This window comes from Dromaius novaehollandiae, chromosome 5, assembly GCF_036370855.1.
Source record: "Dromaius novaehollandiae isolate bDroNov1 chromosome 5, bDroNov1.hap1, whole genome shotgun sequence".
Classification (NCBI taxonomy): Eukaryota; Metazoa; Chordata; class Aves; order Casuariiformes; family Dromaiidae; genus Dromaius; species Dromaius novaehollandiae.
In genome coordinates, this window is record NC_088102.1 from 464,954 (window position 1) to 481,437 (window position 16,484).

At 51.4% G+C, this 16,484-nt stretch overlaps 2 protein-coding genes and 2 long non-coding RNA genes across 4 annotated transcripts; all 4 read left to right on the top strand.

Annotated features, from left to right (window-relative positions):
* Positions 1 to 901: 901 nt before the first annotated feature.
* Positions 902 to 7,809, top strand: LOC135328414 (maestro heat-like repeat-containing protein family member 2B). The gene is made up of 13 exons (XM_064511777.1): positions 902 to 943; positions 1,102 to 1,221; positions 1,389 to 1,511; positions 2,039 to 2,191; positions 3,006 to 3,128; positions 3,493 to 3,572; positions 4,057 to 4,189; positions 4,336 to 4,428; positions 4,918 to 5,022; positions 5,391 to 5,514; positions 6,276 to 6,379; positions 6,971 to 7,123; positions 7,642 to 7,809. The coding sequence occupies exons 1-13, from the start codon at positions 902 to 904 to the stop codon at positions 7,807 to 7,809; spliced, it is 1,521 nt and encodes a 506-aa protein (XP_064367847.1).
* Positions 7,810 to 8,152: 343 nt separating this feature from the next.
* Positions 8,153 to 9,081, top strand: LOC135328422 (uncharacterized). Its single transcript, XR_010389250.1, has 3 exons — positions 8,153 to 8,303; positions 8,566 to 8,728; positions 9,038 to 9,081. It is a non-coding gene; the product is annotated as an uncharacterized LOC135328422 (long non-coding RNA).
* Positions 9,082 to 9,096: 15 nt separating this feature from the next.
* On the top strand, positions 9,097 to 10,926 carry LOC135328423 (uncharacterized). Its single transcript, XR_010389251.1, has 3 exons — positions 9,097 to 9,231; positions 10,538 to 10,675; positions 10,872 to 10,926. It is a non-coding gene; the product is annotated as an uncharacterized LOC135328423 (long non-coding RNA).
* A 285-nt stretch (positions 10,927 to 11,211) lies between these two features.
* On the top strand, positions 11,212 to 15,396 carry LOC135328424 (protein maestro-like). Its single transcript, XM_064511787.1, has 7 exons — positions 11,212 to 11,320; positions 11,626 to 11,808; positions 12,895 to 13,053; positions 13,546 to 13,668; positions 13,917 to 14,019; positions 14,428 to 14,493; positions 15,047 to 15,396. Exons 1-7 carry the CDS (start codon positions 11,273 to 11,275, stop codon positions 15,148 to 15,150), a joined length of 786 nt encoding a protein of 261 aa, XP_064367857.1. The 5' UTR covers positions 11,212 to 11,272; the 3' UTR covers positions 15,151 to 15,396.
* Positions 15,397 to 16,484: the final 1,088 nt, after the last annotated feature.

Below are 16,484 nucleotides of genomic sequence, written 5' to 3' on the forward strand. Positions count from 1 at the left end.
CTCATTTTTCTTCCTGTGAGGAAATAGACAGCTGCTTTGACCAGCAGTCAGTATTCCCCAGCGTTGATTCCATGGTCCTGAACAAATGGGACTTGGACATACCTTATGCATTTGGACTCACAAAGGGGCTGGTGGAGTAGCTGCCTTTGAGCCCTGACAGAACAGGTACATTCTGGGAGCTGGTAGCCTGGGAATGCTGGACTTTTTGCTTCCAAAGGAGACGTGTGGATGCTTCTTTTGGGCTCACTGTAATCAGATGACCTGCTGTTGTGTCCTCTTGTTTCCCAGGAAAAGATGAGAGCTCCCTGGACTATGCAGAATGGGAGTGCCGTCTGCTGCAGGTACAGAGTTCTTTTATGACAGCTGGGAGGTGGGGTCTTGGCAGTGAGGTTTTGGGCAAGCCTGTCCTCTCCCAGAACTTGGGCCTGTTGTCCTAAAAGCGCCACTGCCTCTTTCTCTATAGTTTCCTGAGACCCAGAAGGATCTTAGCTGCATATTGGAAGAAGGGTCTGGGGCAGATTAAAGGGGTGGGAAGGGAAGATGGATTATCCGTAGTGTGAGCTGTCCCCAGACACCTTCTTGTTACACTGGAATGAGAGAAAGACCTTGACAAAACCTGAGGAAGCATTTGCTTCACTTTTTGTTTTCTCCATAGTTCCTGAGAACATCTCTGGAAGCCATAAAGAATGAGACCTGGAATATGAAGCTGAATGGCGAGTTAACTCAGCAGATGGCCCACTATCCAAACTTTTCCAAGGAGAAGGTTGGTCCTCTGCTAAGACTTGGTCTTTACTTTTCTTCCTTGAGAGGTTTGGTGGCAGAGCCACAGGATGCTTCTCTCCCTGCATGGTTTTTTTCAATACAGTTGCTTTTCACTGCTTCCTATTCTCAGCCCTACATAATGTCTTTTTTTTTTCTTCCTTTAATTCTCTGTATAGAGCTGGTAACTGGATTGGGCCAAGAAATGGGCTGTTTTTATAGTCTTGGTGCCTTGGCTGTCTCTTGGTCCTTGAGATGGGGTGGTAGCTGGGTGTTCTGCTTCTCCAGTGATGACAGGTTGATGTGTTAGCAACCTCTTCGCGCTGGCCTCTTCTCTTTCAGAATTTCCTCTATAAGGCTGTGGGGGGAGCACTGGCAGCGTCCCAGAACATCAGCTACATTGAAGAACAGCTGCAGAGCTACTTGGAAAGAGTCAGACGTCTGGAACCTTCTGAGAGAGAGGTGGGTGCTCTCTATCCCTGCGCTCTCCAGTTTTCCCTCGGCAGCTTGGATCTCGTTGCCTGACTTGGAGCTTTTTCCTGCTGATTCCCTCAGGCAATATGCTTGAAAGCTTGAAAGGGATGAATGTGTGGGATGGAAACAGACTCACTCTTTCCCTTGTGTTGCAGGGACCGATTTCGGTGTTAGCATCCTCTGCTGAGGGCCACTTCGACCTGGCCTTGAAGACAGTCCACGACTTTGCTGCTGCTGGGGAGAATAGGAGACTTCCTAGGGTCTTCACCCTCCAGAAGGTAAGGGAAGCAGGTTTTCTCTGTTGTCTTGGCTTTCTTTGCTTGTGTAAGAACTGCCGGAAGCCTGTAGCCAGGAGTTCTGGTGCTTCAGGTGTCTTCAGGACAGATCCCATTACAAAGTCATGGATCAAAATTCCCCAGCAGTGGCAACAAACAGCAACTGGCCATTGGAACAGTGTTGGGTGTGGTTTCAGTTCAGCTGGCAAATGGAAATGAGGGATGGTCAATGGGCAGTGCTCAAACTCCTGGTGCTGTCAAGGAAGGAGGTTCTGCACTTCAGCCCTCCTTTGTCTAAGAGTTCCAGCTCTTAGACACAAGAGAGGGAGACAGTGGGAGGGAGAACAGCTCTCTCCCAGAGAGTTAACGGAGGCATTGAAGAGTTACTTGGTGAAATGTTTTGAGAAGTGTGGATGAAAAAGGCAAGCTCGTACCTGTTTGGAGGCAGTTTCTCAGCTAGAAGCAAAGGGGAAGTCTAAGGTAAAATGAAGAGGCTCGACTGAATCCTCCTGACTTTCCCAATTTTCCAGGAGCACCAGAAGGAGAACGGAGCAAAGACAGCTGCTGCTGTCATGCTCATCTACAGTAAAATAGCACTCCATGCACCCAAGCAGCAGCTTCTTGCCCGGGTCGAGACGGACATTGTAGAGAACATCCTGTGCCAGTACAGAACCAGCCCTCAGGTAGGAGCTGTGAATGCTCGGTGTCGGGACAATTAGTCTAGAGCTAGCTCCCACCCTCCTCTGAACCGGAGCTTACTGGGACAGAGCATCTGTTTGGAAAGATCTGCTCTCAACAAGAGTCCTGGATCTCCAGTTCCAAACCTGCCACTCTATCCCTTTGACATATATCCCCGTGTCATTGCTGGTGTTCTTTGAGTTTTGGGGGACTTGTCTGAGATGTCAGAGACCCGAAGCACAAGCAGTATCCCAGGTCCAGTTCTAGCCGTTGCTCCCCATGCAGGGGACAGAGGGCTCCAGATGAGTCTCTGCAGCCTCGTAGTGTTGGCGGTAATCTGAACTGCTGCCGTCTTTCGCATACTAGTGTTTTCTGTTTCCCCGACTCTCACTCTTTCTCCTTGCACCTTGCAGGCACCGGGCATCACTTTCCCAGCCCCAGTAAATGCTCCCTGAATGAGCCTTGCTCCTTGCCCTTCTCCCATTTCCAGTTTCCGTTGTTCCAGATTTGCTTTCCCCACTGCCTTGGGCCAGAGTCCAGGGGGCTCTCTTTTGGGTAGGAAGCTGGGGAAAGCTCCTTTCTGCTTCCAGGTAGTCCATGTCTTCCTAGGATCCCAGGAGAGATCTCCTTCCACTGAAATAAGACCCAGAGGCCCTTCCCCCTAGGCTCCTGGAGGATGCAGTTTCTTCCCTCCGCAGCACTTTGAGAGTAGCTTTGGCCCTTGGGTTGATCTTTTGGCCCTCCTGTTAATCTTTTGGCCTTTGGTCCTTTGAACAGCTCCTCATCTATGTCACCTTTTTTTTCTTTCCTGGTCCTCAGGACACAGAACTCAAGCTGGCCCTAATCCAGAGTGTCACAGAAGTCAGCTGCGCCCTTCAAGGCGTTGGCACCTGTGAGAACTTCAGCTTTGCTTCGAAGAGGGTGCTGCTGGAGCTTGTGCTGGTGAGTGACACGGAATGAGAGAGGCTGTCCTGCAGAAGAGTTTGTGCACTGAGAGGGGTTTCCTCAGAGAGGCACTGTTCTCTGTGGGCTGAGAAAGGCCTTGGGCAAACTTGGGAGTGTCTGAGGCCTAGGCACCAGCACACTAGGGTCCCTTGTGCTGCCAGCTTGTGGGTGATCCCTGGGAAGAGCAGTGGGTCTGTCCTCTCTGGAGCTGCGGTCTTCCGGCAGTTCTGGGAGAAACCTGCATGGAGGCTGTCTGTGTTAGCCACACGCGCGGAAGAAGAATCTGCTCTTCTTGCTGAGGCAAGGCCCTCTTCTTTCCTGCCCTCTGACCTCTGTGTACCTGTCTCTCTGTGACCTGCAGGACTTCATGAAGCAGGAGCCCCTGGATTGCGTGGCTTCTCCCGTTCGCTACAGGGCAATTCTTGCGGTGGAGCACTTGAGGTAGGGCTTTTCCTCCTGTGTGCTGGGTTTTCCTCCGCATGTCACAGAGGAGCTGATTGAAGCTTCACAGTTGACCTGAGTGTGGGGTGAGAAGCTGCCTTTGGTGTGGGGTGAGGTGATGGTCCCCGTTTTGTATGATCCTGGAAGATGTGATGCGGTACAGATCCTGGAGCCCAGTGTTGGAGAGAGATGGCCTGAGGCTGTAGATTGGAGAAGTGTGGAACAGAGAGTGGTCTGGGCTGCAGAAAGGCTGCTGGCTGGCTGGCTGGCTGGCTGGCTGGGGGAAGAGAGCTCCCGGCTCTCTGTACGCTGGGAGTCTGATGGGCAAGAATCCATGGGAGTTGGCGGAAGTGCTCCCTCTTCATGGAACAGCAGTGTTGGGAACTGGGGCTCCAGCTTCAGATGAACTCTAGCTGCCACTGGACCCCCTCTGGCAAAGAGTAGCAAGTGTCCTTTCTGAACTCTTTCTTTTGTCTTCTGCCAGCAAGATCAAGCCATCTCTGACCCAGAAGGAAAACTGTCATCTTCTTCAGGAGTGCTTCCGAAGCCTATTTCCCCTTCCTCCCCTTGAGCAGACAAAAGAAGGGGAGGCAGCAGATGATGCTGAGCATGCAGAGGTAGCTGTCAATCCCCCTCTGCTGCTCTGCATGTTCAGAGCTGCACCTTATCATGCACTGAATGCTGGCAGAGCTGAGGCTCTGGACTCTGGCTGAGTTCTGAGGCTCTCTGATTTCAGCTACCACTCCTTCTCTCTTGCTTTTAGGCTCTCTATACACGATCCCTGGAAGCTCTTGCTCGCCTCATGACAAGTCTTGAGGAAGAGCTGACCTTGTCATGGCTCAAGGAAACCTTTCACGTGAGTAGCAAAGAGGAGAAAGGGAAACTCTCTTTTGTCAAGAGGAGAGCCAAGGATGGAGGGCCTCACGCTTTAGGGGATCATCTGAGAATAGGAGATGCTCTGGAGGCAGGTGCAAGGCATGCAATTCTTCCCTGGAGGTGGAGAAAACTATGGCCCGTCGTGGCTGTAGGAGTTGTGTTATTGGTTGTCAGGGCATGTTGCAATGGGAGCTGTTGCCAAGATGGCCATGGTGGACGGATACAAGGCACTCCCAATCTTTGCTGATGAGTGAGTGCTGTGTGCAAGTATCAGATACACTAATATAAGAAGCCTTCAGTGTTTGTGTACCTCACAGCGGTGATGAATTCCCATGGAGGCCAATGTATCCTTAGTGTGGTTCCTGGGGGAAGAAAAGGTGGGAGACTGTAAAGGAGTGTGTGTGTGTGTGTGTGAGTGTGTGTGCGTGCAAACGATGCATGCCCTGATCTAGCTGTGGTCTTCCAACAGCTCCTAGAGGCCTGGCTCCGTTCTGGGAAAGAGTGGGAGAGAGAGAGGGCCCTTTATGCCTGCACTCATCTGCTAAAGACTTACACCGAGAGACTGGAGGATGCTGTGAGTATTGACTCCCTCTTCCCAAAACTCTTTGGGAGTGCTTGTGGGTTCAGCTGGAGTCTCTCGGGGAACCAAGACGAGGGCAGCCCTGGCGAGCCAGGAGGCCCTGCAGGTCTTCTCTGCAGCTCTGCCCTAACCTCAGCACCCATCTGCCACCAAGACAGCATTGCTCCTTAAGCCCTTCTGCTTCCCTGGCAGGGAGGTTTGCTCAGAGCTGTGCTCTGGGTTGCTAATCTCCTGGGAGGATAAAGCTGAGCTTCTGTCGATCCAGATGCCCTGCTGTGGGTCAGGAGTCAGTGTCAGAAGGAGAAGGTTGAAGGGCCACTCCTGCAGCCTGAGAACTTTCTTCTTTCTTTGATTTCTACCAGAGAGAAAACTCTTCTGAGCAGTTTGGCTCCATGATTGGAGTGCTGGGGCCTCTCAGCTGTGACTCCCTGGCCACATCACGCCAGCGGGCAGTCGACTGTATCAGCTGCCTTCTCTCAACACAAGGTGAGAAGAACAGTCATTGCTTCCCACTTCCTTCCGCCTGCTCTTCCCTCTCTTCCCTGTCTGGCAGCAGAGGCAATGTGCAGGGAGGGGGCTCCATTGCCAGAGGAGAAGAGTAATGGACAGCAGACTGCTGGTTTCTTGCATCCAGACCTTGGTCATTCTTTTCCCTCCTGGCCATAGCACAAGGGAGGCCTGGGAAAGTTCTCTGAGCAGCCCTGCCTCAGGGGCACTTCTGGGTGCTGTGGAGAATGAGAGCCCTCCCACATTTCTGTCTCAGGGCAGCACTCTCAGGCACCAAGGATTAGAGGACAGCACTTTCTAGCTTTGTAGAGACAAAGTAATGATCCCAGTTGAGAAATTGTTTAGAAGGGAGTTGTACACCTGGGCTTCTGGAGTGGACTTTGGTCAGCATCACCTGTCCACACTGATGAATCTATGGAGACCCTCCTCCCAGTCAGAGGATAGGTGTGACCTGTGCTTGCACATGGGATGGAGGGGCTGAGAAAAAGAGGAGCCATAGTTGAGGACAATAGGTATAGTCTGAAAACTGCTGTAGGAGAAGGAGAGTGTTTTTTCTGACTGGCATAGAGCAGAATCTGATGGCCTGACTCGTAAAATGCTGCACCCAGAGTTCAGAAGGGTCCTGCACTACCCCTGTGGAATTCCCTACCACCATTTGGTGATTCCTTGATCAATGGCTGTGGACTGGGGGTTCATTTTCAGAAAATGTGCCTATCCTTTCCCACCTGTGTTTCTTTTAGGCAAGGTTATGCACACAAGGGAAGTGGATCTGAATCACTTCTGTGAGGAGCTGATGGCCGCAGATGTGGATTCGCTGCTGAGGACCTCTTCCAAAATCGCAAAGGTTACTGACTCCAAAGCCAGAGCTGTGGCTACCTGGTGGCTCAGCTCCCATCACTTTTCTCTTCTTTACTTCCAAGATTTCTCTCCCCTTTCAGAGTGGCCTATAGCAATGGGGCCTCTGTTGTTAGCAAGTAGTAAGAGGGTTTTGAAGCATAACAATATCTAGCGTTCCCACTGGGGAAAGAAGTAGACTCCATGAAGTTTCTATGAGTTTGTGTGTTTGTTTTCATCCATCCACACCCAAACACTCTCCATCTGGGGAAAGTGAGCTGTTGAAGCAAAGCAGGGAAGTTCCTTAGCCCGATGGCTTTCTCTTTATTTTAACATGTATTAGCTTGCCAGCTCTTGAGAGTTATTTTAAGAACATAAGTTGTGTAGGCAAGCAACCGACCTCATGGAAGAGCCTTCCAGCTCTATGAGCTTCATAAATCAAAAGAAGAAGTTGTATGTGCAATTGGAATACAAAGCACCTGCCACCTTCAGGATTAGCTAATGGCTGAACTGAGAAGCTGCTCAAGTTTTCTTGTCCTTTGCTTGTAAGAGAGGAAGCAGACTTCTGATGTTGTTTCTCCTGTTTCTCATTTCTCTCCAGGTTGCATGCAAATCCTTTTGCTCAGAGCAGGCAAGAGGCTTTCTGAAGGCTGTCCTGGGCAGCATGCTGTCCTTCAGCCCCACTTGTGCTCGGGCAGCAGGCGAGTGGATGCTCATCTTCCTGAAGGAATGTGGAAGAGAAATGTTGCGGGAGGTAAAACACCCCTTGTTTATCTTTAGAGTTGGAACTTTGACACTGAGCTGCTGCACTACCCCTTGTCTAGCTGCTGTGGTCTGCAGAAATGCATCTTGCATGCAGAGCCAAGAATGTCTTGTTTATCCAGCTGAAGTCCTGGCAACCTAATCCAAGAGCTACTGTGCATCTGGTACCAGCAATACAAACCCTTCTGGAGCAAAGTCTCCAACTGTTCCAGACACAGTGCCAAGAAGCAGCAAATCTGATAGACACAATTTAGTAGAGCCCCCCCCTTTCTCTGGTCTGTGCTGCGTCTCGGGGTCCACTGGTGAACGGTGCCAGCCATCTTTTCTCCTGGGCTCTGTTCCTTTCATACGTGGTCAGCAGATCGCTTGGTGTCTGTCCTGTGGGGAAAAAGAGCAGACAGATAGTGTCTTGATGGCTGTCATCCACAGGAGAAGTGAGTAGTTTTGCTCTGTGCAGGCTACGGCCACAGTTTCTGGCGGTGAAAGGATCTGCCAAATGTCTTCCTCCAGAGCAAAGTTGTTCCCTCTGGGGAAGGTGTTAAATCTATGAGAAATGAGGAGGCTGGAGGCAAGGACAAGTATCCCTGGAGAGCTGGTTCCTCCAGGAAGGACCTGAAGGCCCTTGTGCAGGCACTGCATGGTATCTTCGGAAGGTGTGAAGAATGTGTTAGGTCTTGATGTTGCCTTATTTCAAGCACATAGTTAGAAGCGTTCAGACTGCTCTGGGTGAAACGTTAAAATGTCTTTTGTGTGCATGAGAAGAGAAGCTGAAAACAGAAGGGAGCCAAGGCATGTGCAATGACAGCACATCTGTGTGCGTGAGAGGGCAAGGAGCACACTTAGACCCAAAAGAAAACCCTCCACTGTGTGGAGTGGTAGGGCTGAAGTTTAGGGTGAGATCTTGACAAATGGTCAAGGAAGCAGGACTTGCTCATGTGCTGAAGAATTGGTCTGGCTTTAAGGGAAGCCCTAGGAAAGGCCTAAAACAACCTGCTGTTCTTTCCTTGTCCCTTCCAGGTGCCAGAAATCCTGACAATCCTTTACGATCATCTGCCAGCTGCTCAGCAGGGCAGCCTGAAGGAGTTCCTCTTTGAGGCAGTGTCTGTCCTGGGCTGCTATCACCCTGAGGCAGTAACCAACAGCCTCCTCCAGAGACACCTGCCCATGGACAGGTAGGTTCCCCTCCCCTCTCCTTCCACTTCAGGAGCCCAGAGACGCCACAGCCTGGCGGCACTAGAGGGGACTCTGTTCAGCAGCCAGTTGTCTCTTTCCCCGAGGAGAAAAGTCCGACTGTTGCCAGAGCATGTGCTTGTGACTTGCCAGGGACTGGGGCTGCTAAAGCTCCGCGCTGGGAGGGGGGGAGTATTTAACCTGCCTTTGAGGGGCTGCAGGCCCAACAGTACACGCGATCACGGGTAAACTGTTCACCTGCAGTGATACCGTGGAGCTGTGGAGGACTCTTGGCAGAGGCATCTTTGCAATTGAAATGCTCCAGTTGCTAATGGGCAAACTGGAGAGCGCTGAAGACACCCCCGCCAGAAGCAACTGCCTCGATGAGGAAGGGAGCGACAATCTGGCTGCGCTGGAGCCTCTCATGGTATGTGAAGTGACATTTCTGCCCCTCTTTGGCTGAGGATCCCGTGGAATGAAAGCGAGGGGTTGGACATCCTCCTGGTACACAGGCACTTGTAAATCCACATGCAGAAGCCTCACAGTGTGCTTTGCTGGGTCATTCTCATTTTGATCACTGTGAGAAGCTGTGAGAGCTTGTTGTTGCCCATCCACAAGCTTGTGGCAGAAGTCAGAGCTCCAGAGGAGAGCAGCCAGGCAGGCGGGCAGGCAGGTGGGGTAAGTGGTGGCAAAAGCTCTTCCTTTCCAAGTGGTTTGTGACGGCATTTCTTCATAGGTAACCTGTGCCCTCCGTGAGCTGGTGTATTCCCTGGAGCCCCAGGAAAGTGTGTCTCTCCTGCTGCCACGGCTGTTTCCAATGCTGCTGAAACAAATCAGCAACACTCTTGGAAAGGAGCTGCCTTCATCTGCAGGAAGAGTTGAAGACGAGCCAGTCCTTGTGGCAAGTGGTGAAGGCAGCAGTCCTTGCAGGTAATGAGCAAAACGGGCAGAGATGAAGGATGCAGCTTTAGCTCACCTCACCAAGCCAGTCTTTGTCTATGTCTGTCTCCTCTCTCTGCGTTCTTGTCAGGCTTTGCTCCACTTTCTTAAAAAGCCTGTGAGTTGTCTCTTGTGCCCTAGCATGAGCTCAATATGCTTTTGAAAAAGTAGGCTGGTGGGAGCTAGTCTGAAGAAAATCTTGTGTGGCCCTGGTGAGGAAAAGCTACAGCAGAAATGAAGGCGGAACTGGCCCTCTCAGCACAGCTAAAATTCGCCTATTGGTTTACTCTGTGTCATGCACAGGGAATTCTGCTGTTTCATCTATTTCTTTGGGCTTGGTTTTTGTCTACTTTGTTATTAGTCTTCCCTGGGCATCCTTGGATGATTTTATTCCCCTTTGGAGGTGCTTCTGAATCAAAAGTCTCAGTTATTCAATGATTGGGGTTTGATGAAAGCAGGAACATTCCTGCCTCACCAGACATGAGTGGAGACAGCTCCCTGGCCTTCAGCTGAGTCGACCCGTTTGTCAGCACTGGAGGATATGGCAGGACATCCTTCTGGTCCTTCCAGTCTTATAGCCTTGAAGGTAGCTGTTCTTCCTATGAGAGAGGCTTCTGTGCTCCATGGACAAGATTTCTGCTGTCACCATGTTTAATCCTTTCCTTAGGAAACCAGAACTGAATTTCTCTTTGTCCAGACAGTGGCCACAGCAGGTTTCCAAACATCGCTTGGGGTGCTGTTTGTTTTTCTCTCTCTCTTTTTTTTCTTTTTGGTGTATGAACCCTGAGAGACTTTGCTTATATGAATGATAGAGAACAAAGTACCTCTTGGCCTTGCAAGGGCGACTGTCCCCTCAAGCTGTGCTGGGCCTCCTCTTCTACCATTACTAGTCTGTTTGGGGAACCCACAAGTGGTGATGCAGCGACAGCATGGTGATTCCTGCCCACTGCAATTCATTTCCCCAGCTCGGAGGACCTTGTTGTGCATCTTTTGCATAAATGGTACTCTGGTACTGCAGAAGACCCCTCAGGTTCTAGCATCAAAGAAGTTGAGGCTTCCGGGTTTTCCCCTGTGTTCAGTGAGTTTGGGGGCATCAAAGCGAGTGATCATGCCAGTTTCCTTTTAGCCTGATGCCCTTTGGGATTATGAAGTGTGCTTTCAGGGGGTGCTTTGAGTATTACTCGCTGGGGCTTGGAAGAAGTTAATGAGTGCCTCTGAAAGTGGCTGAGCTTCCTCAGTGATCCTGACACAGTCTCAAGTGCTCCGATTCTGACATATGTATATTCTTTTCAATCAGGCTTTCCATCAAAGCATTAGATACTGTGCTCTGCAAGTGCATCAGTGAGAAATGCATGGGGATTCTCCGGAAGCAGAACACATGGGCTTTTCTTGAAAATCCCCGGACATACCATGAGGGCATGTGTCTGCTGACTAGGTAAGAGCCTTGTGGAGGCCTTCTCTCCTTCTTGGGGGTGACTGTAAGCCAGAAACGGTCTGGATGGGAACCTCTCCAGCATATCTGCCTGGGGAGGCTGTCCTGAGTTGCCAAAGAAGACCGTCTGCATCACAGCAGCTGACTGTTGGAACCTCATACTCTGTCGCCTTCTTGTCTTCTTGTGTTGTGTGTGCAGTGTTCTCCTCCAAACTGATGTGGTCACGGTGACCACCATACGTGCTGTCTTGCCATGGCTGGACTTGCCATCAGCAAACCTGAGGATCATGGCAGCATCTTTCTTTGCTGAGGTAAGACAGAAGGTGGAAAAGGAAGGCTTGAGAGCAGTTGTCTTTGCAAGCTGCTGTCTCGGCCATCTCTTTCTCCAGGAAGATCCTAGCAGAAAGTATCCCAGCCATGCTGGAATCCATGAACAGTTACGCATGTGCCATGAGTGCTCAGGATCAATCTAATGCTAATGGTCATGGTGCTCTTTCCTAGCTGATGAAGGCGCCAATGCTTCAGAAGTGGAAGCTACTTCAGCCTGTCCGCCGTGCATTGGTGGACAAATCCCTGGATGCCAGCAGCACTGTGCGCCGGATGGCAGTGAGGGGCCTGGGCAATCTGGCCAGTGGAGCACCTGAGAAGGTGAGCATGAGCTTGCACTCACTACAGAAAGCTCCTAACCAGACAGGTCCTGGTAAAGAGCTGCACAAGGCTTACAGAAGCTGGACCAACCACAACAGGGAAATTCTGGTGTGTCTTAAGACCATGCTCCATTCTCCGACATCACTCTGGCTTCAAAGGTGCAACTGGAGACAGAGTGTGTAGCCTTGGGCTAAGGTGTGCTCTGGACTGGTTTCTTGCCAATTCTGTTCTTGGGAGAAATGGTAAAGAACTTCTGCTGTAGGCATGAATGGTGAGGAGCTCTTGTGTGCCTTCTGCTTTGACAGCTGAGAAAGCACAAGAAGGCCATTCTGAAGGCGTTAATGAGGGCCATCAAGGACGTCACCTCTTCTGAGATCGTGGGCGAGAGTTTGTCAGCTCTGGCGAAAGTGGTGGCAGAGCTGGGAGAGAAGGACATTGGAGTCACCTTTAAAGAAATCGCCCTTTATACCAAGACTTTCTTTGATGTCGTAAGTGAACGAGCAGTAGGTAACTCTTGTTTGAGTAGTCTGTGAGATCATCTGAAAGGTATGATGTGAGCAAGCACAGATGAGGACTGTTTGGGTTCAGGGAAGAAGCCTCATTCCTAGAAAAGCCTGAAGAGAAACTGATGAGACTTGGGATGATGTCTGCTGATTCCTAGCTCCATAGCGAGCTAATCACCTTTGGATTGCCCTTGGGAAGGAGTGAAGAAAGGCTGGACACTGAGGGAGGACGTCACCTCCCTTCACAGTAGTTCTCCATGTCTGGTCTAGCCCTCACAGGTTCTTTCATTGTCAATGGAGAGGAAGAGGGGTGTTGAGGGTCTCCTTTGCCTAGCTCTGTACCCTGGGTCTTTTCAGCATCTACCCTGGAAAGGAGGGCTTGCGCCTTGGACTGCCTCTTCCTCTCCATGGCCTCTACAGTCTGGAAGACTTGCTTAGATGCTCCTCGCAAATGGCGGGAGTTCACTTGCTCTGACATGAGAGGTGCCCATGCTGTGGTATGACAGACCACAACAGAGTCTTCTGAGCCGGAGTTCTTCCACAGAGCAGTACCAACTGGAATCAAGTATTCCATTTTGTAGAGCCTTTTGAATCTGAGGGGTTTTTTTTCTTTTTCTGAGGGAAATGGAAACTGACTGTTTACAACTCCCTTACAGGCCACCTGGAGGGCTGTCTCTGTGTGAAAGCCCTGAAGCCTTAGGAACGTGTGAGGCTGCCAGGTGGCTCTGAGTCTGGGAACTTTGGAGTCCAAGAGCTTCTAGGTTTTTAGCTCTCTGTCAGGTGCCAGTAAAGTGTTTGAGGACCTCGGAGACCAAAAGCCTAAGTGCCCAGTAGCTCAGGAGGCACAGTCCTGAGAAGCTGAGCAATGGACAAGGAAAGACTCAGCATAAGGCAACCCTTTCTTGATGCCAAATGGTGTCTTTCAAAGAAATGGATTCTCTTGATCCTCTGGCCTTGGACAAACTGCCTAGAACCATTGCTCAGGGTATGGGCTCAGCATTTGGCTGGCCAGGAGATGTTTGTTTTGGGGTCCTAGGCAGCAACTTGGTGACTGGGGTTTCCTGATTGCAGGACGAGGCAGTCCTTCGTTCCTCAGCCTTCACCTTGTATGGAGTCCTGGCCTCCTCTGCCAAGAGGAAATGGAAATCTTTTCTCGGCAAAGAAATTACAACTTCTACGTGGACCAGAATTATGCTCCATCTTCAGGACCCAGATCCAGAAGTTTGCAATGTAAGAGCCACCTTTCACTTCTTTCTTCATGAGGAGGGTGCTACATGGTAACAGCAGAGCAATACTGGCCTTCCTGATAATGTCTCTGCATGGAAAGACAACCTCAAGCTCTTTCGACAGCATTTTCTGTTTGAGGTGCAGGACAGTCTTCCCAGACTCCGCAGTGCTCAGGCCTCCAAGCCTTTGCTGACCATGTCCCTTCTGATCTCCCCTGCTTCCTGAGATCCGGGGCTTCTCCCAAGGGCACATCAGCTAACAGCTATCGCGTGGCGACAGCTCTCAGGCACCGATACTCTCTCTGGAGTGCCACATACCAGGCCAGGGGAACAGTGGCTGCTGTTGCAATCCCTCCCCTCTCCTTTCTAGAAATGGCGTTGAGTGAAACATCCCCCCCTCTTGAAAGAGAACAGCAGGGCTCAGCTCAGTGAGGTCCCTTGAAAGGCACCTCGCTGGTCCTGGGGAGGGCTGAGCTGGGGCAACTCTCCTTTTCAGGCCTGTCGAAGCACTTTCCTGCTCTGCACTCCATTCCTGGGCCTGCAGAAGCTGCAAACCCAAGTTGCTCTGAACACCGAGAAGAGTGCAGAAGAGCTCCAGGAAGCTGTCTGCAGTCACCTGGTGAGTAAGCTGTGGCCCAGGGTGAGACTGCCTGGTGGCAGTGACTTTCCCTGGCTCAGAGACCTGGAGCATGAAGTGGCCTTCAGGGAAATGGTAGGGTGGGAACTAGCATGGCAATGATGGGAACTGTCAGTCCCTTGCAGCCTCCGTCTCTTTCCTTCCTCTCCTAGTTCATCTGCCCTCTTTGCCAAGGGTCAATGGCAGGGCCTTTTCAGCCAAAGAACTCCTGTTTCTCTGTTTTCTACCAGGCCAGAGACATGCCAGAGCTTCTGGAAAGCGTCTATGGCACCCTCCAGACCTACTTCTGGAGCTCGTGTTGGGGGATGCGGACTGCAGCCATCCGATTAGCTGGTAAGAGACAAAGCTGATATTCTCTTCTGCTCCTCCCTGCAAGGGACAGCAAAGGACAATCTCCACTTTCTCTGCAGTGGCACCAGGGACAGTCACCTGCCTTAGGAGGGTGGCAGCAGGAGGAATTAGTTACAGGCTGTAAAGGGGTTGAAGTCTCTAGCAAAGGCACAGTGGAATTAGTGCTTCACATTAGGCTTGGCCCCTGGCGCACACAGTTGCTCAGCTCTGCCTCCTGCTTCTGCCCAGGAACTTTAAAGCGGGAGGGACCCTTCTGGTTTGGTATTTCTAGCTTTCCCCTGCTCCCCAAAGCCTATCATCCATTGTCCAAGACCAGGAAGCGACTAGATTGGGAATTAGGGCTACCACAGGAAGTGCCTTGATGTTTACTTATTTGCATTGTGCGACTAGGTGTTATCCTGGAAAACGCAGACAGCCAGTGGCTGAGAGAGCACAGTACGAGTTTTCTGAGCACAGGTAGGTTACAGTTGCCCTTCCTGCATTCCATGGAAAGATGTCACCACCTTCCACTGCCCAACGCTGCCCCTTCTCTCTGGTGTCGTGCCCCAAAACTCATCCTGGGTATGACTTTATGTCAGCTGCACATGGCCTCCGTGCTCTTGCATCCCCAGAGAGAGAAGCTCCTGATAAACTCTGAATGTCTTTTGGGTAACCGCTGGGAAAAGTCAGGCTCTTGAGAAACTAAGCTTTTGCACACCTTTGGCCAAATGGCTGAAGTAGAAGAAGCCTCCTGGCCACTTAGAGGGAGATGGAAGACTCCTGATGGAGGAAGCTTTGGTGCCAGGAGAGAGCTTCTCTCGCTGACTATGTGCAGAAGGCCAAGGGTTTGCAGTGACAGTGTGCAAAGCAGACCACTCATCTCCCACCCTTCCCGCCCTCTCCCAGGACTGAGCCCAGGGAAAGCTGCCCAGCTTTCTCGAGTGGTGCTCGCTCAGAGAGTCAGGGACGGCACGACCGTTCGGTCCTGGGCTTTGGCAGTCATTTAGGAATCTGCCTGTGTCATTTTCAGCTCTCCACTTGTTCCACGGAGACGAGCATCCCAGTGTGCAGCAGGCAGCAGCTCAAGTCCTCAGAGACAACTGGGTGGAGCTCAGGAATCTTCGGAGCAACTAGGAGGTCCTCCGAAAACATCTTTGAGTGCAGAAAGTGAGCAGCGGGAAGGCAAGACAGGCAAGGAAGGAGCAGGCAGTCCACAGAGTGTTACCACGGAGCCAGTGCGATCAGCTGACTGAAATAAAGCGTTGCCTATTGAACAGAAGTCCACGAGGTGCTTCCTTGGGGTGGAGGGCCTCTGGACAAGCCACTGGCCAAAGCAGGGCTGTTGTGTGCGTGGCCCAGCTGTGCTGGCAGTGTGCTTGAGCTGTGTCTGTATGGGGGGGAGCTGGAGAGGGCTGTGCGTCTGGAGCTGACCTTGAACACCGTGAGGTGGGCGAGTGATTCCAGAGCATATTTGTCTGTGGGGGGGGACTGCGTTCTGGCCAGATGGGGATTCGCTTTCTGGAGTCTGGAGTAGCAGCCTCTGGCCATTCCTGTGTGTTTTGGCTCTGCTTTTTACGGCCCCAGCTGTGTGGAAGTAAGGACTGACTGGAAGACCTTCTCCTCTCTGGTGCCCCTCCTTAGCCATGTAGAAAGCTCAGCAGAGGCCCACCAGTACTTCCAGCACCCAAGCCTCTGTTCAGAGGGTACTGGTGTGTGTCGCACACGCAGGAGTCCTGTACTCCTCACCAAGCAAATGCCAGTCAGTAGAAAGAATGTGAGACAGCAGAGTACTGCTAGGGCTGTCTTTGAACTGTCGGGTCCTGCGGCTTCCAATGCAAAGCGATCTTCACAAAAGGGCAGAGAAAGAACAGGCCGTTCAGGAGGCTGCCAATGTAAGTAACTGGAGAAATGAAATGAAGCCCTTTGCAAACACCTTCAAGGACTGGATGAGAAGTCTTTGCTCTTTTGTGATGCTCCCTTCCAGAGCTCTCAGCCTTGCGAACTGTAGGAAAGAAACACAGAAAATGCAGATTGTGCCTAAAAGGCACAGTGCAGAGAACTAGGGTTTTGTCTCCATGTGCCTCAGCGGTGGGTTGTGGAAGGTGATGTTCAGCGAAAAGGCTTCTCAGAAAGTCCACTCCAGGCAGCTGGAGCTAATTCTGATCCCACTCCTGATGCTGAGTTTCCTTTGCCTTCACTGAGCTGCTGTGCTGACAAGGACATGCAGATTTACTGCCATGAAAAATGCCAGAGCCGCTTTCAGTGTGTCACAATTCCACGACACTCATGTTGGCTCCATGCTCCAGTCGGGTTCAAAACAGTAAATTCGCCTGTTCACACACACGCCAGCACACAGGGCCGTTCTCACAGCCTGCTCCTGCTCCTGGGCAGCACCGGGAGGCACCAGCTGACGGGGCTCCGGAGTGCGGGAGGGGACACGCGCGTAACCAGCTGGGAAACGTCTGTGG